Source organism: Neolamprologus multifasciatus, chromosome 14 (genome assembly GCF_963576455.1).
Source record: "Neolamprologus multifasciatus chromosome 14, fNeoMul1.2, whole genome shotgun sequence".
NCBI classification, from domain to species: Eukaryota; Metazoa; Chordata; class Actinopteri; order Cichliformes; family Cichlidae; genus Neolamprologus; species Neolamprologus multifasciatus.
In genome coordinates, this window is record NC_140452.1 from 25,980,738 (window position 1) to 26,004,949 (window position 24,212).

At 41.4% G+C, this 24,212-nt stretch overlaps 2 protein-coding genes across 4 annotated transcripts in view; one reads left to right on the forward strand and one right to left on the reverse strand.

Moving 5' to 3' along the window:
• The window catches only part of sgcg (sarcoglycan, gamma), a 19,935-nt gene extending 15,147 nt beyond the window's left edge, over positions 1-4,788 (forward strand). Inside the window, exons 6-8 of the mRNA XM_085184259.1 lie at positions 2,043-2,115; positions 2,287-2,410; positions 3,314-4,788. Coding sequence (XP_085040385.1) covers positions 2,043-2,115; positions 2,287-2,410; positions 3,314-3,481 — 365 coding nt within the window. The 3' untranslated portion in view covers positions 3,482-4,788. The remainder of the gene's footprint in view (positions 1-2,042; positions 2,116-2,286; positions 2,411-3,313) is intronic.
• The window catches only part of sacs (sacsin molecular chaperone), a 31,500-nt gene continuing 7,701 nt past the window's right edge, over positions 414-24,212 (reverse strand). For 2 of the 3 annotated variants that reach the window (XM_085184232.1, XM_085184233.1), the window contains exons 9-12: positions 22,171-23,656; positions 21,466-21,557; positions 20,069-20,095; positions 414-19,284 (exon numbers count right to left, since the gene is read on the reverse strand). In XM_085184232.1, the coding sequence (XP_085040358.1) occupies positions 7,733-19,284; positions 20,069-20,095; positions 21,466-21,557; positions 22,171-23,656 (13,157 nt within the window). In that variant the 3' untranslated portion in view covers positions 414-7,732. The remainder of the gene's footprint in view (positions 19,285-20,068; positions 20,096-21,465; positions 21,558-22,170; positions 23,657-24,212) is intronic. The other variant, XM_085184234.1, reaches the window with a different exon arrangement.

Genomic DNA, 24,212 nt, shown 5'->3' on the forward strand with positions numbered 1-24,212 from the left:
GAGATACCAGAGCACAATACTGTACAGTTTATCATATTACTGAACAAAGGGTTGATGGGATATTTCTGCGCTTTTATTCTGAATCTTAGTCTCCGGTGTGTTGCGTTAATGGTTACGTGTGCCTCTGGCCACACGCTGTGATGACTGATTAATGTTGAACAGAGTGTCAGCCCATAGCTTCGTATCGCCCGGGGTCAGTTTGATCCGCAGAGAGCAGCAGGTAGCGGGAGCTGTTTTTCCAGGAATCCTCTAAACAAAGCTTCTGTACTCTCTGTGTTTGTGGAGTGTTTACATCTTTCACAGTTGGCTCCAAGTGTTGCAGCATTTGGATCCAGTTTTACTTCTCTGCTCCAGCATTGCCTGAATTTTTCTGAAGTCGAAGTAGGCAGACAGCCCGCCTCTATTTTTTAAAAAAAAAAAACAATGTTTACACAACGACGCAATCCACAATATATACTGCACTGCAGTGCTTTGAGATAAATATTAGAGGATTACAGTCAGCAGCCCCTCATCCTCTGAGCACAGGTGGCGTCTACAAAACTTTAGTTACACTCACCTGGCACTTTATTAGGTACACCTTCAGAGCTAGCTTAATTCTTCAAAGGACACCTCAGAGATTTTGGTCGACAGTGACATGACGGCATCACACTGTTGCTGCAGATTTGTCAGCTGCACATCCGTCATCAGAATCTCCCGTTCCACCACAGACCCAAAGGTCCTCTATTGGACTGAGATCTGATGACTGTGGAGGTCATGTGAGTGCTTTGAACTCACTTTCAAGAAACCAGTTTGAGTTTTGTGACATGGTGCGTTTTCTTACTGGAAGCAGCCAAGGATGGGTACACTGCGGTTATAAAGGGATGGACGCGATCAGCTGCAATATTCAGGTAGGCTGTGGTGTTTAAATAATGCTCAGTTGCTCTAAGGAGTCCAAAGTGTGCCAAGAAAATATTGCTCACCACCAGCAGCCTGAACCAAGGCAGGGCTGGAACAAGGCTGGAACTATGCTTTCACAGCATGTCTTTTGTCCCATCTTCCTTCTCTCTCCTCCAACTAGTCGCAAGAGATGGCTGCCCCTCCCTGAGCCTGGCTCTGCTGGAGGTTCAGCTTCCTGTTAAAAGGGAGTTTTTCCTTCCCACTGTTACCAAAGCACTTGCTCATGAGGGGTCATATGATTTTGGGGGGTTTTGTCTGTTTTCTCTGTATTATTGTAAGGTCTTTACCTAAAAATAGAAAGTGCCTTGAGGCAACTGTTCTGGTGATTCGGGACTATAAAAATAAAATTGAATTGAAGTAAATTCAATTTCATTGAAATTCTCACCCCATAATCTGAATATTGGAGCAGAATCAGACCTTCTGTTGTCCCATTTTGATGTGAATTTAGACCTCATTTTCCTGTTCTTAGCTGACAGGAGTCAGGAAAGGTAGTTTCCTACATACCTTGGTTGTAATGAGTAATGAGTTACTGTTGCCTTCCTATCAGCTCGGAGCAGTCAGACATTCTCCTCTGACCTCTGGCATCAAAAAGGCATTTTCAGCTAGAAATCTGCTGCTCACTGGATATTTATCAGACCTTTGTCTGTAAACACTAGTGATGCTTGTGTGGGAAAATCCCAGTAGATCAGCAGTTTGTGAAATTCCCAGAGCAACCCGTCTGACAGCTACAGTCAGTCTACATTCAAAATAATTCAAATCACCTTTCTTCCCCATTCTGGTGCTCAGTTTGAACTTCAGCAGGTCATCTCGAGCATGCCTACATGTCTAAATATGCTGAGTTGCTGCCATGTGATTGGCTGATTAGATGTTTGCATTAACAAGCAGTTGAACAAGGGTGCTTAATGAAGTGGCAGGTGATGCAGTGTTAAAATACTTCAGTCTGGGACAAAGGGGTGAACTGGCCAACATACCATTAATGCCACTGTCAGCAAAGCTACTCATGTTGTTTTATTAAAAATGTTTGGTGTGTGTTGTGACCATATCAGGCTCCTGGACTCTATTAAATGCTGTAACAGATCTTGATGTTTGTGTATCTTTGTTTGCAGGTCCTGAAGGAGCACTGTTCCAGCATTCAGTGGAGGTGCCTCAGCTGAGATCAGAAATGTTGAAAGAGCTGAGGTGAGCGTTTCAGACTTTGTGTATTATTGGATTTTTCAAAACAATCTGCTAAAGAAATACAAAACCGTAAGTTGTAAAAGTTTAGGGTCAGTCTCACTAGTGTTGCTCAGGTGAAATAAACAAGCAAACGGATAAAATGGTGGTATTTTTAAAGTGGAGATGTTTCTTTAGGTTGGAGTCCCCGACTCGCTCGCTCAGTATGGATGCACCGAAAGGAGTTTTTATGAAAGCTCTGGCTGGCAACATTGAAGCTGCTTCCAACATGGATGTCATTCTGCAGTCTAAAGAAGGGCTGGTACGAAATCCACTTTTCGCTTCCTGCTGATTGCTACAAAGCCGTCTTCAGGCATGCTTTTCCCTTTAGCTCACAGAGGGAATATAGAGAGCATGTTTTTCCAGCAAACATGCTGCGCTACGCTTTTACGCTCTCTCGGGTCACACCTGGGAGCTCGAGTGCAGCTTGAAAGGCGCTCTGCTGTTTCCATTTACTGAACATTTTTGTGTAGAAACACCTTACAGACAGCTGGCACTTAAAAAGCCTCTTTATCTTTCTTATCAATAGGATATAGTGTAACATATTAAAGAAAATCTTTTTCTAAAGCAGTGAGAATCTCGTCTAACCCTAACCCTTTCTTTTGAACTTTGGAAACATCTGTTTGTGCTCCGTAGGTTTGTTGTGGGTAGTGGTTTGCTGTTTCCATGTTAGTGTTTAGAGTGAGTTTTGGTAATTGGTGGCTGAATCGGATCTGACTAATAGCTGTGGTTCAGCGAGCTGACTGAAGCTTGTTAGATGCATTTGTATCACGAGCACTTATTTGACCTTTTTTGAATTCATTCTCAGTTGATCAGCGCATTTATATGACAGAGTAGTTGTGTGCTGCATCACTTCTTCATCTTTCTTTTCTTGCTGTGAGGATGATAACTGCATGTTAATCTGCACTTAACTTTAACGCTCACGTTCTCTCATTTTAAGATGATTTACTGCCAGACCTTTTTTCTTTTTTTAAATAATTATCATCATGTCATCATGCACTGGTTAGGTATTAAATAGATAATTCTTTAGCTCGCTGCACACTGTGTCTTATTGTGCGTGCATGACGTAAAAGGACTGAAACAGAGTAATATTTCCTTGCTCTTTCGCTGGATCTTTGTTGTTCTCCTTTAATCGTCCTTGCTCTCCGTGCTGTCTGCTGTACAGCTGGTGCTGGATGCTGAGACGGTGCGCATGCCGCGCCTGCCCAAGAGCGAGGACGGGGTTTCTGGAAATGCTCAGATTCTCTACGAGGTCTGCGTCTGTCCCAGCGGAAAGCTCTTCCTGTCCAAGGCTGGAAGAACTTCCACTTGCAGCGATAATCAGGACTGCTAGATAGAGTCTGACAAGGTCATTGATTTTTCATCTCTCAGAAGAGGCACCTTCTGGGAGCCAACAAGCACAACAGTTTTTTTTTAATCTTTATACCACAGTGGGTCTACCAGGATCCCAGTGGCACATCGAGGCCTGTGAAAATACAAATGCCTGCTGGCATAAAGGAAATGAGTTCTTTAAGTTGCATTTATGAACTTCTGACCATTCAACCAAAACAAATTGGCTCTCACTGCTAAATTTGTCTGCATCGGAGCTTTATGGATCATTTTTTTTACACACACAGTGTCATGGCTGGGCAACGAGGAGCTGGTAACAGCTTACATCCTATGCAATATTATCTTGTGGTGCAATAAATGAAAGTGACGCATATCAAGGGCTTGAAAATTTGAAAAATAAATCCCTGAAACAGCGCCAGAGTGTTATTGAAAATATTTGTTTTGCTTTATACAATCTCCTCTTGGTCCAAGCCCTTGGTATGCTGTGTTTTGGTGTTTAGCATGTATTTATTTAAAGGGAGACAAACACAGATGCTGTATATTTGTTTTATTTTTTGTCTTTTTTCTTTTTTTAAACTCAAATTCAGATAATGAGGTTTTGATATTAATGAGGTTTCACATGTGTATCTACAAAGGGCACTTGGAGAGCATACTCTCTGATAAGACCAACGCCAGTGCACTATTTTGCAATTTTAAAGTAAGTGGCCTGAATCCACACTAAAAGGTCATGGGCTCTTCCTTTGCCAGTGCTCCAGCTCTCCACCAAAATTGATGAAATCTGTTTTATGTGTAGTCCTGATGTCGGACACACAGAGAGCAGCGATCACATGCCACATGTTTTTAAAGCCACTTATGTTTGGCATGTGGTAAGCATGTAATTACGCAGCAATTTCCTGCTGGTAAGCTGAGCTGGTCTGTTTGTTCAGTAATCTCACTTACGGCCAAAGGACTAATATATCATCACTGCTGACCTCAGAAACAAGAACGCAAAAACAAAATATGTGGAAAATAAAAACTTGGATCTCATACTTTCAGTATAACCATTGCCTTTATGATTAAATTTGCCTTTGTTGTTTTATTTAACACTGTTGGAGGATAAATGGGTCGAAAGTATCCGTATGTTGTAGTGATAGTCGCACCGAGTTTGGCACCAGTTCGTCTGTACATCACTGTTTTAGAACATTTCACACCTCGTGCCATTGTGTTTTTGTCGTCAGTCTTTTTTAAGTAGTTCATTTGGAGTCCTGAGATATTTTAATAGTGTGCAATGTGTATGTTTTATTTTTGAATAAACTTTGTGCTATTCTTCTACCTGCCTGTCAGCAGCTGTAATCTTCACATGCTTGCTTTTCTAAAAAGTGTTCTCATGTTTTATAATTCAATCTAAGAAAGAAAGGAAAAAAGCAGAAAATGAAAGCATTGAGAGACTGATGTGCACAAAAGCTGCATGCTGGTGGACTCAGTTTAATATAACTGGCCTAATTAATGGCTCTGTGATGCACTCTAGTGGTAAAACTCTGTAGTAACACCACAGTGACTGACACCAGCAGCCCAAGAGAAGCAACTTCAGTGTCACTGTGATTCAGTGGATCACACAGTGTGTGCTGCAGCGGGGTCATGACCTTTGCACACATCCACGTGTGGTGATACTATTCTTGTCAGCTCTCCTGGTCACCACATCAGCTGTATGCTCTTTATTTTTAGGATGGTTCAAACTGCAGTAATGTGATGTCAGCGTAGAAAACAATTTGTTTTGGCAAGTGTAAATTTAACCCTTCAAATAACTCCAGAAATCAGCTTCATTAAAAAAAATAGTTCTATTGGTACCAGCTATGGCTAGCTAATAAACATGCTACATTGTAACTGTATTCTATGAAAATATTTATAAATCTTATAACTTTGAGGTTTTAATGCAAATGCAGATGCAAGACTGTAGGACACTAGGAGCATTTGTGCTTAAAACATGACTGTCACTATATCACATTTCCACATCACGATTGTCTTATACACATATCATAATTTTGGTATCTCAACTTTAAATACATATATAAATATACAATCCTGTGAAAAAGTAATTATCCCTTTTGGCTTCCATAGGAATGGAAAAGTTAAGTAGTGGCCAAGTGTTGCTATGAATGCACTTCATTAATTGATCATGAACAAGTGTAAGCGCCTTTATAATAGCAGACATTTTGGCTGTTTGCTAGTCTGGAGAATTCCGGTGTGTGTTAACATGATTGTGAGGAAAGATTTTAGAAAAGCAAATTTTGCTGCCCATCGGTGTGCCAATGGGTATACGGTCATTTCCAAACATTATGAAGTCCGTCATTCTACAGTGAGAGATTCTTTAAAAGTGGAAAACATTCAAGACAGTTAACAGATGATGTCTCACGAAGTTCACCCAGAGGTCAGCCCATGCAATGCTCAGAGAAACTGCAAAAAAACAAGCGCTACATCTCAGACTACAGACCTCAGTTAGCTGGACAAGTATGGCTTTCTTTAGAAGGGTTGCCGGAAGAAAGAATTGTATCTCCAAGACGTACCATGCTTTGGTTTGTTAAATGGCATCTGAACAAATCGCAAGACATCTGGAAAAATGACCAAAGAGAAGCTATTTAGCTCTAGTTATAATACACTGCACTACATCTTTCCAAAACCAACATTTGCCCAACGATGTGAGAGACTGATAACCCCACAGTGTATATGATATATGCAGTGGGGTTTGCATAGTTTATCTCAGGATAGCACAGAGTTCTTCTTCACAGGATTGCAGTGATTCAGTCAGTCCAATTCATCTATAACTTTGCATCTTGTCTTTTTAAGAAAGTACTTAAAACTCACACCTCACTGTAAAACAGTATACATTACTGATACAATATCAATATTTCATTTTAAAATATCAGTTTCTGTCAATGCAAAATTAAAGTGACACTCCTCTATTCAAAATACACCTTATTTTAAAATAATGTCCAAGCAATAACTGGCACAGAGTATTTGGGGGGTGAATTTATTAGGGCTTTCTACGGCCAGTGTACATCATCATGATCTACAGAAAGAACTCCAAAGTTTATTCAGGGGACAGTCTTGACTGAGTGACCTCAAGCTTGAGGTATAAGTTATTGTTTCTGTTTACAATGTGTGATCAGTGTGTGTATCGTCCTTCAAATCAGAGGTAAAACCAAGCTGCTAAATCAGCAAAAACAAGAGCACCACAGTCTGGTGCTTATCTATGTTCCTTAAACCAAAAGATTCAACTGGCAAAAATAAAAAGTATGAACATGGGTTAATGCTGGCAAAGGTTAACATGTTGGGTTGTGCCCAGATTACAGAATATGGCTCTTTATCACAAATCCTGCTATTAACAAACAGGTAAAAAACAAAAACAAAAAAACCTACAAGAATACTTGACTAATCGCCTTTTCTAAAACTTCACAGATAAAAGCAAGACACTTGCACTCCAGCTTTGAGTACAGGTACTTCATATTGACTGACACAAAACATACAGGTGAGTTAAAAGTAACAGAACATGTTTCTGTTCACAGCTGGATTGTCCCAAGTTTCTGGGCTGACTAATGCTACACAAGTGCAAGTACATGAGTTTCAAAAAGTGCTCTGTCCATAAACAAGTGCCTGGCTATGTTACAGAGAATGTACAACTTAAAACTAAATGATACGAAATCAAGCATAAAAGTACAAAAAAAATGTACAAACATGATTGTATTTCCTTGACTTGCTGAGCTTTTGCAAATAGGAGATGTTGCATGACAGTAACTGCATTACTTGACAGATTTGACCTTTTTCATAATATGCACAGCCTTTAAGTACACCCAACGGGTTTTCCGTAGCAAGAAAATATATTCATTTATTTTTACAAAAGATAAAGTAAAAAAAAAGCAGCATTTTTTCTAACTTAGAGCAAAGATAGTCAATGTGGGGACTTTGGTAAACAAAATGTATTGCTGAGGCATCTGTATGTACAGCATATGCACAAATGGCTTTTTTACATATTACATTATGGTTTATGTTTTTTTTTTACATATTACAGCAAATTTCTATGAATGCAGCCTAACAGGTTATGGAAGCCCTACATGTATTTACTGTGCATGAGCCACAGCATCGCCATCACAGGTGTGAACTGCATATGTACCATAAGCTGCCAGGGGGATTCTTGATACATGGTCTGTATTGCACACAATCACACATTTCCTCAATTCCACAGAGGATCTATGCATACTCGTCTTCATCAACACCAGTATCATATTTTTTGCTGCACAAAGGTTTCAAGCTTTATGATTATCCGTGCGGTACATTCCATCACTCTCATTGCAACCTCAGATGTGTATCTGTCATTGGGAATCTGCGGGAATGGCAGGAGATCAGGGTAGCGAGTTCTCAGGCTGTCCACACCGTATCCTTCCAGGATCTGAACGTCACTGGCGAGGCCTTTGAGCTGGGAGTTGTACTCCTCTACTTTTTGAGCCAGCGCAGTCGGCTTTACATCTTTGTCTGACTTTCCTCTGACAGCATAATCAGCAGCTATCAATGCAAGCTTTGTGGCCAAGTAGCACTTGAAACAAACCCACTCGTTAGCATTCTTATGAAGGTCATTGCGAGCAGCAGAGTAGTTTGCTCTGGCTTGTCTCAGCCACCTGCGGGCCTCCACAGGGTTTCCAACTGTCTTAAAGGTTGGGGGAACAAAGAAACGATGCGAGTGTGATGAACTTGCATAACTTGTATAATGTTCCCTGAACTGTTGCCTTTCTGATTTGTGACTCGTTGCTTCCTGGTTCCACGATGAATAAAACCTTTGAAATGAGAATTTCTCTGACTGGAAGCGGGTTGATGATGCAGAGTAGGCTCTCCTGGAAGCCCTGTCTGTATTTTGCTGATCAGCCAAAGACTGCTTCTCCATCCTGTTTATCTCATTCTGTAGGTGCTTGAAGACTTCTGTGGCAATGTCCAGATTTTCTGCATTTTTGTCTGGATGCCATTTGAGATACAGTCTTCGGATAATCTTTTTTCTCTCCGTCTCAGGAAGCTTCCAGGCTTGTTCAACTACTAAGGTCACTTCTTTAAGAATCTCAGGCAATGCCTTAAGTTTGATCTTTTTTGGAGACTGTTTATGTGGAGGGGGTCGCAAGTTTTCTTTGCCAGGAAATGGAGGGGGGACCATTCGTAGACCGGAGGAATGACTGTCTGGGCTCGTAGGTGTTAATGGTGTTGATGTGTCTCGAACTTGAGTGCTTTCATCTTGTCTGGAGAACTTGTATAAGTCGAGGGAACTAACTATTTTGTACTCACTATAACCAATGTCGATCTGGAAGCATTTCCCTAGGAAACTTGTGTTTTCTTCCTCTTCTCTTTCGACTTCTTGCACAATGATGGCGTATGTGTAGGTGGGCTGATATGAGCCATATATGTCTCCCCCCTCAGAGTCTACAAGATAACCCACATATTCCCCTGGATAGAATACATTCATTGGATCCATGAGCAGTGTGTGATGTATCTCTGCTGGAATTGGGGTTCCAGGGAGGGGTAGCTCAAGCTGTGAAGGCTCTGTTGAATCATATTTAACACCAAGGTTGTCCAGCTTCTCTGTGATTCTATAGATGTCATTACAGCCCAACATAGCAATCAGGTACGACGTGTCTGAAATCAAATTGTCTGTAGCAGACTTCAGTGTCATAGCAAGAGCCAAAAGAAAGTTAATGTCTTTGCTGTCTGAATGTTGGATGTAGAGGTGAATCACAGCTGTCCCATATCTCTTGAGGAATGCTAGCGTTTCGCTGCGACTGTGCGGGATAGGGCTACATCCTTTCACTCTTAAAGTTGTCTGAAGTTTCTCGAAACAGGACACTTTGAGTCCTTCACAAAGCGCTTTGCAGAGACGTATGGCTTTGTCTTCATTCACAAGGTATGCATTATCGTTCTCATGTTTCATTATTCTGATCAGTCCTGTGATGAACTGTTCTGATGAGAGCAACAGCTGAAGGCGACCTTGTAGCGAGCAAAGGGCACCGAACTGGCACATTTTTGGAGAGTCCTCATCAAGTTGCTCTTCAAGAATGCTACTCAGCAGTCTAGGCCTTAGCTTCTGTGGAAGTAGCATGATTAGTTTTGTGTGGTAGGCATGATCTTTGCCTAGATAACACTGGCTCAGATCCACAAGCATCTGAACTCCAACATTACCCTGAATTCTGCTCTTGTAGTGTGGTGCATCATCAAACACCAACACATTAGATTTGGCTAATCTACCATCATGGCTTGGCAGGTAAAATATCAAATCTCTTAGATCTTCAAGGTCTTTGCGAATGTCCTTTGGCTCATTATGAAGAGACTTGAACAATCCCGAAACAACCCTTTTCACAGTTCTCATTTCATTTGGGTCAAGCTGCTTTCCCTCTGAATTTCTGTAAATTCGCCACAGGACTTCAACATATTGTCTGGTTGACACAACATCCTCTGTACCAAGCTCTTTGAACAGTTGATGAAAGGTACCGAGTTCTAGAGGTAGTTTGTACAAGTAGGGTTTGAAGTCAGATTCATTGTCCAAATTAATGACCACCTCTTCAGGTTTTAGCAGTTTCCAGCCATCTTCTACCATGACAAAGGCTACTCCACGGAGCTGGTAACGGAAATCTCTTTTATCTGCATTGAGGAACTCATATGTGGATCTTAGAACTTTGTTCCTGGTTTTCACCATTTCATCATCAGGATTGGATATACTGCAGATATTCTTACAGTTGCTTATGACTTTCTCCAGAGGTGGGTCCAAGTTGACACCTAGCTTGTTTAACACTTGGTCAAGTTGTTCCTGCCCAGTGAAAGTGCTACCCTCTTGGTCCCTTATGCTTAAAGGTGTAGCTTTCTCTGGTAGTATTGGACATGATGTCCAAAGCAAATGAATAATATCTGTTTGCTTGAACTTTGGATTCACTTGGGACCCACTGAAACGTATGAGAGGAAGTGTGCCACTCATCTCTTGGTACTGAGAATGAAGTTTGATGAGTTCTTTGGGTGCTCTCTCAGGGCACAGAAAAGGTATCATTGAGAGCTCTTTGAGAAAAGTGCCCTGAAAAAGGTCCATCCTCTCACTGAAAATATGGTTCAAAAGAACATCGACAATGGTTTGCACTTTTTCCTTGGTCCAGCTCTCCGTTTGCGCTTTGATGCTGATCTCTTTTGCAAACTGAAGAATTTGCTGCTGTGATACTTCATGCTTGAGACCAATGTTTCTCAGAAAATTTATCCATGAGGTGAGCAACAATGTCCCATTCTTGGGTTTTGACACTTGCTCTGCTTTTTTAAAAAACTCAGTAGGTATGAATGACTTTGTAGGTAGCATAACTTCAAACACTTTAACTGTTTTATCATAGAAGAACTTAGTTGGCCTGATTCTGTTTGAGTAGTCATAGATGAACGACAGTTCCTTCAGTTTCTCATAGAGCTGATCTTTCATCTCACATGGTTCTTCCATTGCCAAAAGCCTCTCCTTCAGATAGACAATGTGTTCAACTTTGGCATCATAGGAAAGACTCTCAAACTTTGGCAGAAGATGATGGAGGTAGATTTCTAAGTCATCTATTGGCATGCAGCCAAGGAAGGTATACAACTCTTTGAGCTGCGGACAATCTGCAAGAAATGCAAAGGAGTTCGTGTTTGCCCATTTGTCTACGTCCGCAGAAGGGAGACTTTTGGCAAGAACATAGTTTGCCCCGTAGTTAGCAATGCTGATATATTTTCCGCTAACTGATTTAAAGCATGGGAGGAGTTTTAGGTTCTGTGCATCTTCTTGTGTGAGGCTAGCCAAGTTGCAGTTGAAATATAACAAAAAAGCCTCAAAGTCCTTGTCATTCAGGTTTCCCGATTTGAATGCAGATGTCTGAATCATGTACTCTACAGCTTTCAGAACACTTGATGGATTTTCAATGTTTGCAGTGTACTGTGTCAGAAAAGGCACGAGCTGACTCTCTTTGACACAGATTTTGTTAACTGCAAGTTGAATACACCCTGCTTTCATTAGGGTATGAAAGACTTTGTCATTTTGGCCCTGTGGAAATATGGCAATGCTCATCAAGCTCAGAGGTAGAAGCACATCATACTCTGGAACAACAAGCTTTTCTCTGGCCATGAATTTGATTCCAGGCAGCAAAGCCCAATCTTTCAGAATTTCAAGCACTGTGTCAAAGCTAGGTTTCACTTCCACCTGATTATCCTTAACAGCGATATTCTCACTGATGAAGTTCCACACATTCTTTAGCCAGGATTCACTTGCAAAAGTATCTCTCCATTTCACAGGAATCTTTGATCGATACTCTCTTGGAAGAACAGACCCAAGTAGGTCCCCAAAGCTGCTGATGTCAAAGCTTTTTGCAACTCCTGCATTCAACAGGATGTTGCTGTACCTAATGTACAATGTGTTCATGAACATGTCTTTCCTAGAAGATATCAGTTCATGGTGTGCTGTCAGGAACTTTGGTCTCTTTGAATCAAACACCTGAAGCATGTTGTCCATTGTTACCGACAGAGGCAAGCCCTCAACTTTGACTTCATTTTCCTCTATATCTTTAAAACAGTAGTCCACTAGAAGCTTCAAGTTATGAACTAGCTTATAGTTTGACTGCTGGAGACGACAGGGGAGTTTTCCAACATGGCATGATGTATCTGGTGATGAGAAAGTGTAAAGAAAGTTACGGACATCACTTGGTGTAACATAACATACTGGAATCCCTGCATCTTCCAAACAGAAGTAGAGATTTGCAGTCTCATCACAGCTGTGAATCAGGTTGAAACCAATATCAAGAAGCAAGGTTTTCAGCCTGTAGACATTTTCAGCCACAGACTTCCTTGAAGTTAGGTTGTACTCTGTGTTTTTCAAATGCTGAAGTTCATCTTGTAGTAGGTTATCAAAAAAGGCTCTTCCCTTGTTTGTTGTAGATGTATTCACCCATGAAATATAAATGACAGAGTGCATCTCAGAGTTGTCCATCTGTGCTGCTCTGACAACAGGAAGGATACGTTTCAGGTCAGCATGGATACAGCTGTATACTGCTTTAACCAGGCAGTACCAGTCTGGCTGTATATCAAGTCTGTTGGCTGGGAAGAAGAACAGATATTTCCGCAGTGTATCTTTAACAACATGAAGTGGTGTTCCTTGGACTATAGTCATGGTGGGATCTGGACCTGGGAAGTATCGACGCTTGAGCTGAATCAGCAGTTCCACACAGGCGGGTGCTATCAGCGATGTCATCAGATTGTTATTCCAGTCACTCCTCACCCCAACTCCATTGTCATCTCTCCACAGGTTTCTTCTGGCAGAATCTAGGGCAAAATGTCCATTGACATGAAAGGGTAACCCTGTCTCGAGTGAAAGAGGAAGAAAGCAGAAAGCTCTGTGGGGTTTTTTGTAGTTGTGACTTACACATGCAGCTACCCCTCCACGTGGAAACAGGGTGATGTCTTCATTTTTGTGAGCTGAGATCACACTTTTAGAGACATTTTCAATGTTAGGGAAGCCGGATCTGTTGCAGATCATCCATGTAGTCAGATTTCCTTCAGTATCCTCTATGTCCATTGTGTAGGTTATCTGCTGGACTGGGATAGCAGTAAGCGGCTTCTTTTTGGTCACACTGTCAATGACAGAGGCATGAAATTGTTTGCGTTTCAATCGGTCACCATCTGTTATTTTGGCTGTCACAGAGTAGAGCACTTTTAGTTCACCAGATGAATGATCAATAGTACAGATTGATATTTTCTCCATGTGGTTAAGAAACATCAAAAGCTCTGCACCATCAGTTTTAAGCTTATCCAGAAGGTTCTGTACCATCCTGTCAGACGCAGCAACAGAACTGATCTCTGATGTCTTTGCCATGTCTGTAGAGCGGATGGGAAATCTGAACATCGTGCTGCGTTCCAATTTAAAATGAGCTCCTAAGTAAAGATTAAGAACATCTGAAAACTGAGACCTGAAGTCAGAGTCCAAGTCTCGAAACATTCTTCCTGGACTCACAGATGTGGCCCCAGGTGCATACCGTGCATGTGGATCAAAGATACAAAGAATGTCATTGTTAGAGATGAAGGATGGACAGTCAGTTATGTGGTAGACTGAATTGAATCCTATGCCATATTGACCAGTTTTTCCTGGATTGGCCTCTTTTGTTCCTCTCCCAAGATTCTGTATACCTCTGATATCATCTTCTGTGAATGGTTGATTGTTAAATACACAGAGCGCTGGGCCTTGCATCGGGATCCATTTATCGTCAAATATTCTATCTGTGGGGTGGGTTCTTGGATCAAAAACAAAGTAAATCTCTGTTGCTTTGGCATCATCTGCATTTTGAAGCAGCTCTTTCAGCATTTCTTTTTCCGATGGGTAAGCATTGAGAATGCTTTTAATTCTGCTTGTGAGCTTTTCTTTTTGTCCAAACTCACTCCCAAGTGTGGTAAAGCAGACATTTGAGGCATATCTCTCCAATGCTTTATGACGTTTTGGGACTGCTCCTAATTTTACAGCAACCTCTCTTGGAATATCCCCGTGACAGTATTTCACCGTTGAGTCTCTGACTTTGATCCAGGGGCAGTCATTGTAGCACAGGGATTTTGATGGCTGCAGCATTAGATTGGAGTCGGGTAACAGAATCTCACCATAATTCACTTGACAGTATTCTTGGTTCTTGTCTCGTATTAGGCTCCATATTCCTTCACTAATAATTCTGCGACATAACTGGAAGTTTTCCTCACTGAGTACTTTTCGTCCACATTCTTGCTTCATAGTTTCCAGAACAGCTGAGAAATCTTCCACTGTGAAGCTAGGTTGTACCCCAACACTTTCAAAAAGCTCACGGCAGCTGTTTCTGTACTTGTTGGGGAGCTGGTAAAGATGTGGAGCTGCATCAAAATTTAGGTGGAAAGAAACTTTGGAAGGACTGACATATGTGTTCTCTACCAGGATGGAGCTGAAGGATTTCAGTTCCTCAGTTATCTGATCTTTTGCACTTTCGTCTTGTAGCATCTCCTCATGAAGATATTTGTAACAGGCATTTGTTATGTTTTCCTGATACAGAGTTACACCATCAAAAGCCTGAGAGAGCTTCTTTAGCTGACTGATGACCAGTCCAACTGAGGGTTTCCTTATTAGACCAAGACAGTCTTTCACAGCTAGCGAGATTGCACCACAACCTTTAAAGGATGGGGAATTCTCGTTCAGGATTGGCTTCATCAGACACACTGTGTCCTGATGTTCAGTTGTGAAGAGCTCTCTAGCAGAGAACATTGTTGTTGGGGAAAAGTTGTTCCCATGCCACGGGAGAGAGAATCCTGCAGGCCTTGTCAGGAATGGAAGAAACCTGATGTCCTGCAGTTTCTCCAAATGCTCAGCTGTTCCTTCATCTCTCATCTTCAGCTTTTCGTCAATGAGATTCAGTAGTATACTACTACGGAAGCATGCAGCTGTATGATCACTTTCATTAAGATCCATGACAGAATGAGCACGCTCAATCAGGTCCTCCCATGACAGATCATCTTTTACCATACCTAACTGCACTAGCTTTACTAAACATACAGGGTTTACATAGTCTTTAGAAGTTCCTTCAGGAAATCTTCCATCATCAGCGTTGTAGAGTTTAGCAACTCTTCCCTCTGGGTGAATTAGTTTAGAAGGTAAAACCAGTTCCTTGTTGGGGCCAGAGCATGGGATACAAGGTGTAACCCTGAGGATTGATGCAAAATCCTCTAGTTTCTCATTCAAAACATAATGCATTAGAGGGTCCCTAAGCTCTTTGTCAATTTCCTGGATGTGTGGGAAAAAGACATCTGAAAAGAACTGCTTCTCTGTCAGGGTGTTTTCCATCAGCTTTCCTTTGCACCCAGCATCATCAAATCCTTCCTTCACCCAGTCAGGCAGCTCAACAGCACAGAGGTTTTGTGAGCCACTCTTTTTGAGGTATTTCAAGAAGATTTTGAAAGCAGCGGGTCCTATGTCTGACCTGCAGAGTAAGGCATCATCAAGGAATCTGACACATTTGATTGACACCCACGTTTTGCCATCTGAGAAAACTCTTGCATGCTCACTGTCACCTCCTTTGGCTATTTCTTGGTAGACACCCTGGCTGATTAGTCTGAAGTCATCATGTACCTGACCTGGATCTGGCCAAGCTGCATAGTAGTTATACTTCAGTAGTTCTCCACTTTCGGCCATTAACCGTAGCATGGTGAGAGCTGCTAAATAGGCCTGGACAATGACATGTCTCATGAATATAGAATTCCACTGTCCTTTGGTGTCTGTCTTCCAAATCTCTTTACGGTTTGATGTCACAGCAAAGCAGCCATTAATTTGGACTGGTAGGCCTGTTTTGATTCTTAAAGGTAAGTAACAAAACACCTCTCCGATTGGTGTTGCATTTGTCTTCACTGTCCATTTTCTATTCTCCTCCTCTGAGAGAAGAACGGCCACCCCTCCACAAGGCACTAGTCCTAATCTTTTTCCACTATCACTAAGGGAAAATTTGAGTGCCTCATTTGCATCCATGCATGAGCAAATGAGCCAGTTCGTGACCTCAACTGCCTTCTGGGGCATTTCATCTGTGAGTCTTCTTGTCTGAACACCTTTAGCAGCCATCTCAAAGTACTGGTTAGGATCTTCCTCTGAACCTCGGAACAGTGGGGAGTGGAGATCAACAATGCGCTTGAACACGTTGTGAAACTCCTCCACCATAACACGTATGATGCATCCAGACTTGGGAACATCAGAAGGTACCTTGCTGGTGCTTGCTACTTTCTTCATAACCTTTGCTGCAGATTTTAGGATACTTAGAGGTCCATATGAGGCTTTGGATGACCACACACTTTTGTTGATTACCACAACATCTTGCGCTCCTGCTGGATTTGGTTCCTCATATTTCAGGTATTTCAAGACCATGCTTCCAACATGTTGAGTGAACAGAATGAATCTGTGGCCACATATGCTGAACTCATCAACGAGAGAGTAGATATCTGTGGTATTGTAGTACAGACTGCTGATTTCACTTACTGACGCTTCCTGCTCTGTTCTGAATGGAAGTCTGAACAGTGTACCATTGTATTTGTATGGCGAGTCCTGAGCTAAAGGAAGCTGGCAGTTGAAGACATTAATGAAAGGTTTGAACTGATTGGGAAACTTTCTCAGCCTCCTCTGTTGCTTGTTCCAGTTGATTTTGATCCCTGGATTAGACCTGTCTCTGATGTGCTTGCTGATGTGATTAATGTTTGGATCAAACATAATCATGAACTCTCTGCTCATTATGATGGGGATATCTGTAATGTGATAAACAGAGTTAAAACCCAAGCCAAACTTGCCAACTTTGTCTGCTTCACACCTTTTCACTGATCCACCTAATTTTGTGATGTTCAGAAAGTCTGTGTCTGAAAATACGGCATTATTGAAAGACCACAAGGCAGGCCCGTGACAAACAATCATGCCAGGGTCAAGGAGATTCTCCCGAATGTCAGTGTTTTTTCTCATGTCAATGAGAAAACTGCACTCTGTTGCACTTGCATCATCAGCATTTTGAAGAAGCTCTTTGAAAATGTCTGCTACAGATGGATATTCCTCCAAGATATTTTTTATTCTCACTGTTAGAGGTTCTTGTTGGCCAGACTGTTCAAAGCCAAGATTCTCTGGGTTTATCAAGCGTGTGCTCAAACATGGGACCTTCAGCCACTCTGCTGTTTTCATAGGAATGTCATCATGGACCAATATAATTGGTTCTGAAGCGTCTTCGAGTAAGTCGTTCAAATCATCAACTTTGATATCACAGTAGGTACATTCATGGATGGGCTTCATCGCTAACCTGCTTGGGTCCTTGTAACAAAGAATGGGCACATGCATGTTAGTGTCTACAGGTATCTGATTGTTGTACAGCCATCTCAGGATGTTGATTAAAAGTAGAATATCACGTTTGCTTTCTTCCTTGGTCATCTCTCCTTCACATCTCTGTCGAATGAGAGCAATGACTTTGAACACATGGTCTGGGACAACCTCTTCAACTGAACCACAGAACTTAAAAAGCTTGTGAAACTTCCTAATTGTCTTGGGCAGAGAGTAGAGGTAAGGCTGCAAGTCTAGATCAGGGAGGGCTTTTAAAACTGTCTGGCCAGGTGACGAGAACGTCTTCCCTGTCCACACCCAATCAAAAGGCAGTGATTTCATTGCTTCTCTTGCATCCTCAAGATGAGCCTGCATGAAGCCATAAATCTCAAACAAGATCTGCTGGAACTGATACCAATCCTCTGTGGTGAATGCCTGAGATTTATGCCAGTCATTCACTGCTTTCAAGTGTTGTAATACTTGATCCACTTGTGGCTCCATAGCCAGTTTCAGTGCCTTCTTCATACCTGCAGATGTGTGTTCAACCAGTGGTACTGAAGATCCCACAAGCACTGCATGGGATATTTCACACATTTCAGATAAAGAGCAGATATGGAGAGTATCTCCAACCCAAGCAAGAGATTTAGGGTAAGTTAAGGGTCTGTCTTTACAGACCGGTGCCCATTTTAGTTTAAGCAAAGCTGTCTGAGCATCAGCTGATTTTACAAGCTTGGTCTGTTTGTTAAGTATTTGCAGCAGTGTTTTTGCCTTTTTAATTATCAAGTCCCATTTAGGTTCCTCACTGCTTTGCAACTCCTCTATCTTCTTTGCCACTCGAAGTACATCTTTTTCACTGAGCTGTACTTCATTTCTTAGTCCCAGTTGTCTGAGTGAATGAAGAATATCTGGAGATGATGTGAATGTACTTGTGGGAAACCTGTTTTTTTCCTCCATGAAGAATAGATGTTGCAGGATCTCTAGCTCAGGATCAAAAAGATCTGTCGCTTTGACTGACTTTCCACAAGGCAGCTGAATGAATTTAAGGGCAGAAAGCCATCCAATCACGGCTGAGTTTTCATTCTTTAGAAAAGCCAAATGTTTAAGAGCCCAGAGCATGATTTCAGTTGTCTCATCTGTTGTGTAGTAACCTCTCTCAATATCCTGAATAATCATTTTGAAACATTCTGTTGTTTTCACTTGTTCAACATTTAGCATTTTGATGAGGCGGATTGATTCCTCATCAGAGCAAGAAACAAGATTTTCAGATAATTTCACATCTGGCGGGTGCTTGGCTCTGTGGTGTAAAGCTCTGGCCCCTCTCAGTGATGTGAATGCTGAGGTACCTTTAGAGCATGCACCCAGTTTTTTAAAGATGAAAAGGTCAAGTAGGATATGCTTCTCCTTCTCTGTAATGTCAGACAGCCCTGCAAGAAAATTTCTGAGTGCAATTTTCTCTTCCACTGAGAAAGAAGAGACTTGGCTTGATAATCGTTGGGCTGATGTTCTACTCATAATTTGCAGAAGCATACCAGGAGAGCATGGGTGAATGTAATTTTTTAGCAGAGGATGCTGCAAACAGGGATCCAGCTTTTTTATCACTACTCCTCCAAGCTTTTCTATGATGTCAAGCACGTTTTCAGAAAGTGGCGCCTCTTCCTCATCCACAAGTAATATGGGTGATGGAGTTTTGAAACGAAGAAGCTCAACTGTGTGTGTGCTTTCCTCGAGTGGCACAAGTGGGATCAAAGGCATGTCTTCAAATGTATTTAGGTCGTCAGCAAAATATATATAGAGATGCTTCCAAATCAACTTTAGCCAGGAAAGTGCAGGATGCTTCAACTCCCTGTTTCCAGGATCCCAGTGAACTTTAAAGTCTCTGGTTGGCCAGGCTGTTGACAGGATCTCCTTGATGAGTCGAGCTGAACGTTCAGGGTTCAGCACTTGTAGCTGAGTGCAGGGTCTACCTGTTATAACAGTGAAATTTAGAAATTAGCACAAGTTATTATTACAGACACAGATGCAAAATAAAATCTGATCAATGGGTTAGATTTGTTCTTGTTATTGATACAGCTGCTACACCTTTAAATGCACATTTTCATTCATAGCTCAGCCACACAATGCCATTTAATTTTTGAAGTGTTTTGTTTTCTTCTTAGTCTCTTGTCAAATTTTACTCATTAAATGATGAGTATATTTTTTTCCTCAGACACATCACCTCAAATACTCAGAATCTAAATATATTTAAGACACGTAAGTCATGCAAACACGCTTGCACAAACTTTACTGTGTATCCACACACACACACACACACACAAATTGTTAATTTAATAAGGAAAAAATGCTTTTTCCAGGCTTGTGGCACTTGTTCACTTCGCTCATGTATTAAAACACAGACGTGTGGTAATTTATCATGTTATTCATTTTTACCTTGTATCACTTTATATAGTCAGATGACAAAAACAGTTGTTCAAAAACACTAAGCCAAAAAATATTAAATAAATATATTTCTTCTAATTCTTCTTTGCAAGCTACATAAACATTGTGTTTGATGTCACTGTTTGATGAAGACTCATTTATAGATAATGATGATAAGACTTCAAAAGTGCCAAGGAGTTGGGGAACACACATACATACATATGATACGATCAGTAAGATACTAAAGTCATGCCAGTCTGAATCCAGTCTTATCATTCCAACATGTGAGTTTAGGTTAATAATAAAAAGGTCACACACTTTGAAATGCCTTACCTGAACACCCCCATAGAAATTGTTGCACTGTAAAATTTAAGAGATGTGGGATGATTTTTACTGTTTCTTTTAAAAAAATGTGGTAAAAAAAAAAAGAATTTAAAAAGTAAACAAATGATAATTTTTCAGTTCAGGACTTCTGTATATCTGAGTAACATTAAGGCCTTACCCACCCTAAGGCCAAGATTTGGAAGTACAGTTAAGATGTCTGTTTAAAATTGAATTCTTTATGTAGTTCCCTCCCCAAACGCCTTAACGCCCACTCACATCCTCAAAACTCAAAACTGGATTATAGATGGCAGATGTCTGCCATCTATAATCCAGTTTTGAGTTCCCTCCCCAGACGCCTTAACGCCCACTCACATCCTGGGCCACCTGACCTCAGGAATTCGCATGATAAGTGGGGCCAGGTTTCACAATGAGCTCACCCGAAACCCTGGCTGATTGGGACCCACACCCAGTTTCACACCTTGGCTCAGGCGATTAGAGGATCATCAGGGGGTCCTTTTGTCCCTCTGTGGGGGGACACTCCCACTAGGTTTAAACCTGGGACTCCCCACCATTTGACCTTAGAACTGAAGAAGCTTCTCGGATGAGAGGTGAAACGTCTTCAAGCAACTTAAAGAAGTCCAGACGCTTTTCTTTGCAATCTCCTTTGACTACGATGACCTGGATGACTGAGAACCTTCACAGACAATTCTTTATGTAATAAAAATGAATAATAGCAAAATGTTAGCTAGCAGAAAAAAAATAAGCGGTTAGTTCCAAATTGTTGCAGCTATGTATAAATGGAGTATTCTCTGTGTCTTCTACTTTGGGCTTTGGGGAGAAAGTTGTTTTTTCAGCACTTTTCCTCTGCCTGGGTCGTGACCCACAGTCATGACTATGGCACGAGTATGGCAGAGCGTGCACTCAGGATCTGCTCTTGCAGGCTGAGTGGAATGCATGGCACAAAAACAACTCATCCATGAATCAGCGTGCTCACTCTCTCTTCCATTTTCTCTCTCTCCCCTAAATTTTCTATCAGCCTATCAGCTGGGTACCAGATTTACTGCCCCGCTGGCATGCTGAGAGTACAACAGTCCAGTGTTACAACATGGCTGAACCCACATAATCTACTTGTTCATCACAGGACTGCAAAGATTTTCTTTTGGAGATACAGGCCAACTAAAAAATTAACACAATACTTTAAATCAAAATCAAATATAATAAAATAAATAATTTTTTTTAGGCTTCCCTAAAAAGACACTTAATCTAACAGATTAGATTCAATTCCTATTGTCAAGATTACAAATAAAAAATTCTTAAAAATGTTTAACATTGTCAAACTCTCTGCTGGTCACTGCTGGAATAAAGCTGATTATATATACATTTATTAAAAAAATAGGTGACATTACCTCTGCATTTGGCAGCTTTCTTCAAACTGTCCATCACTGAAGGCTTGATACTCTCTAATATGAATCGATGCTCCAGTCCTGGATACAAAGACCTTAGGATGAAGTTAAAAAAAAGGTCATAAATTTTGCAAATTTAATTCTGAGTTTACACATAAAGCCAAATCCAGCTGGATGCAGTTTGTATAATGGTAGGCACAGTTTTCAAACAAGAAGCTATCAAAGGCCATGTTCAGAGGGACAGCAGATTTCGCACTGTGCATGTAATTCAGTTTGCTTTTTTAAAGTTGTATTATTGTCTCATTTTTCAAAGGCATCAGCAATACTCACTAGATAATAATGCAATTAGTCTGTCAATATTTCTGAATAAATCAGCATCAGCCTTCCTAATATGGAAATTTCTTACCTTGCCACTAAACCTTGCAAAGAGCAGTAATCTTACTTAAAGCCATGAAGAATGAACCAGACTGTTTATATAAATGTATTTGGAACTAATGCTTAACAAAAGGAAAATGAGAAATGGATTCCTTATCCATGAAAAAAACAACATGTGAATAGTTTAAGGTAAAATATATAAAATAAATATTGTCTTCTCCTGTTAAAATCCATTCAGGAATAATAAAAGAAATCAAATTAAGAAGAGAATTACAAAAACATGATGAAACTGGCAGAAGCTTATATGTAAAAATAAACCATCTCACTCTGTACCTGGGGTACTCTTCAGAAGCAATGTAAATGGCATCTTTTTCGGTCACAGAGGATGAAAACGTTATAAAGGTCTCATCTTGGAGTGGCAGGAGCTCAAGTCCTATAAGGTCACTGTAATTAGCATCTCCAAGTGCAAACTCCAGCAGCAGCAGCTTCTCCTGTGAGGGACCTGTGTGTCTGCTCTTCCTGATCACTTGCCGCACCAACGATGGCGTCACCTTCCTCACTTCACTGGACTGAGTCATGTAGGCAGCCAAGACAAAGTCCACAGCAGAAGGCACCTTTGCCACCTGCATTCCTGAGCTTTGGAGGTAGTTGATCACAGTCTCTGAAATGCCATCGTCTGTGTCCAGTTCTGAGAACACAGTCTGGTCCACCCTGACCCAGCTCTCGCTGAGGGAATAGATTACTTGGTGCTGCAACAATTCATCAAACAGTGGCTGGAGAATGGGTTTCCAGCGGGACTTGACCCGCTTAGGGTCTGGCCAGGCCCTATAGCTTCCTGTAGGAGACAATGGAAAGTCTTGGTCCTTTTTTATCTGTACCCTTTTGATAGCCTCAATTATGAGAGTGAAGTAAGCCCTCGGGATGACACTAATTATAAGAAGCTCATTCCACAAGGCAGCTGGATCCCTCCACTGGTCCACTTCCCGCCACTTGATACTCCTGCGGTTGTCCGTGAGGCCAAAGAAGCCGCTGACATGAACAGGAAGGCCCGTTTCGCTCTCTTCTCCAGGAGGAAGAGGAAGGAAACAAAAAGCTCGTCCTGAGAAACCGGATGTTGCACCTTGGTCCTCTCTGTTAAACAGAGTAAGAGGCAGGGCAATGCCTATGCTAGGCATAAACTTCAAATCATCTGCCAAAGAGTCCAACTCAGCACACATCCCTCTTCCCCCAACTCCATTACACACCAGCCACGTCATCCTCTGGGTCTCTTTAGCCGTTTCATCCTGAGTCTCGATGTTGAGCTGGTAAGTGACGCACGTGATGGTAGAGCTGGGAACACCGTTGCTATAGCTGTCTATAGCCTGTCCCAGTATCTTCAGTGCATTCGGTCTTTCTAGCTTATCATCAGTATTCTCCGTTGCTGTAACCTGAAACAACATGCGCTCTGTGCCATCAGACTCGCGCACATGCAAGGATATTTTTTGCACACTTTTAAGGAAGAGGAGCACCGTGTCTGCGTCAGCTTTGAAAGATTCAAAGAGCTCCAAAACCTTTTCCTTGTTGTAAATGTTGCCGCTGAGCTGAGATGGTTTCATGCGAAGCGGGAAGCGAAACAGAGTTCCAGGAAAGTGGCCATCCTGAATGGTTTGATTGGAACTCCCAAACATCCCAAAGTATGGAGCAAACTGGTCAGCTAGTTCCGTGATCTCCTTAATGTCCGACTTCAAGTTCCAGCATTGGCCCGACTCATTCACGCCAAACAGGGTCTGATGGGGGTCCAGCATGGCGATCTGGTCTCCACTGAATATACTGGGAACATCTGAAACATACATACAAAGAACAACAATAATAGTTAACAATGGTAAGTGGTTACATTCAGATTAGCATATTAGGCAAGTGGCACAGTCGCCTCACGGCAAATGAGTTTGAACCTGATGGTCGGGTGGGATGTTTCTATGTGAAGGTTTTTTGCAGGTGTTCTGGGTTTCTCCCACAGTCCAAAGACATGTTTTAGTTTTAGTTGATGTCACCATGAATGGTAGTAAGCTTATTACCGTTAACTAAAACTAAATTAAAAACTAAAACTAGATATGAAAAACCATTGTAGTTAACTGAAATAAAAATAAAAACTAGACTGGACCAGGACATGCCCTCCACATGTGGGAGGACTAAAACTAAAGTAAAACGAGGAAACACACTCTGGAAACTAAATGAAACTTAAATGATTAAAAAAAAGACAAAATGAAATAAAAAATACAAAATAATCAGAAAATACAAAACAATAACAACTCTGCTCTATGACCAGGCAGGGCGCACCACGTTTCATGCCCAGTGTTGACTGGAAGACGTAGATATGTATTTGAGCTTCTGCTTTG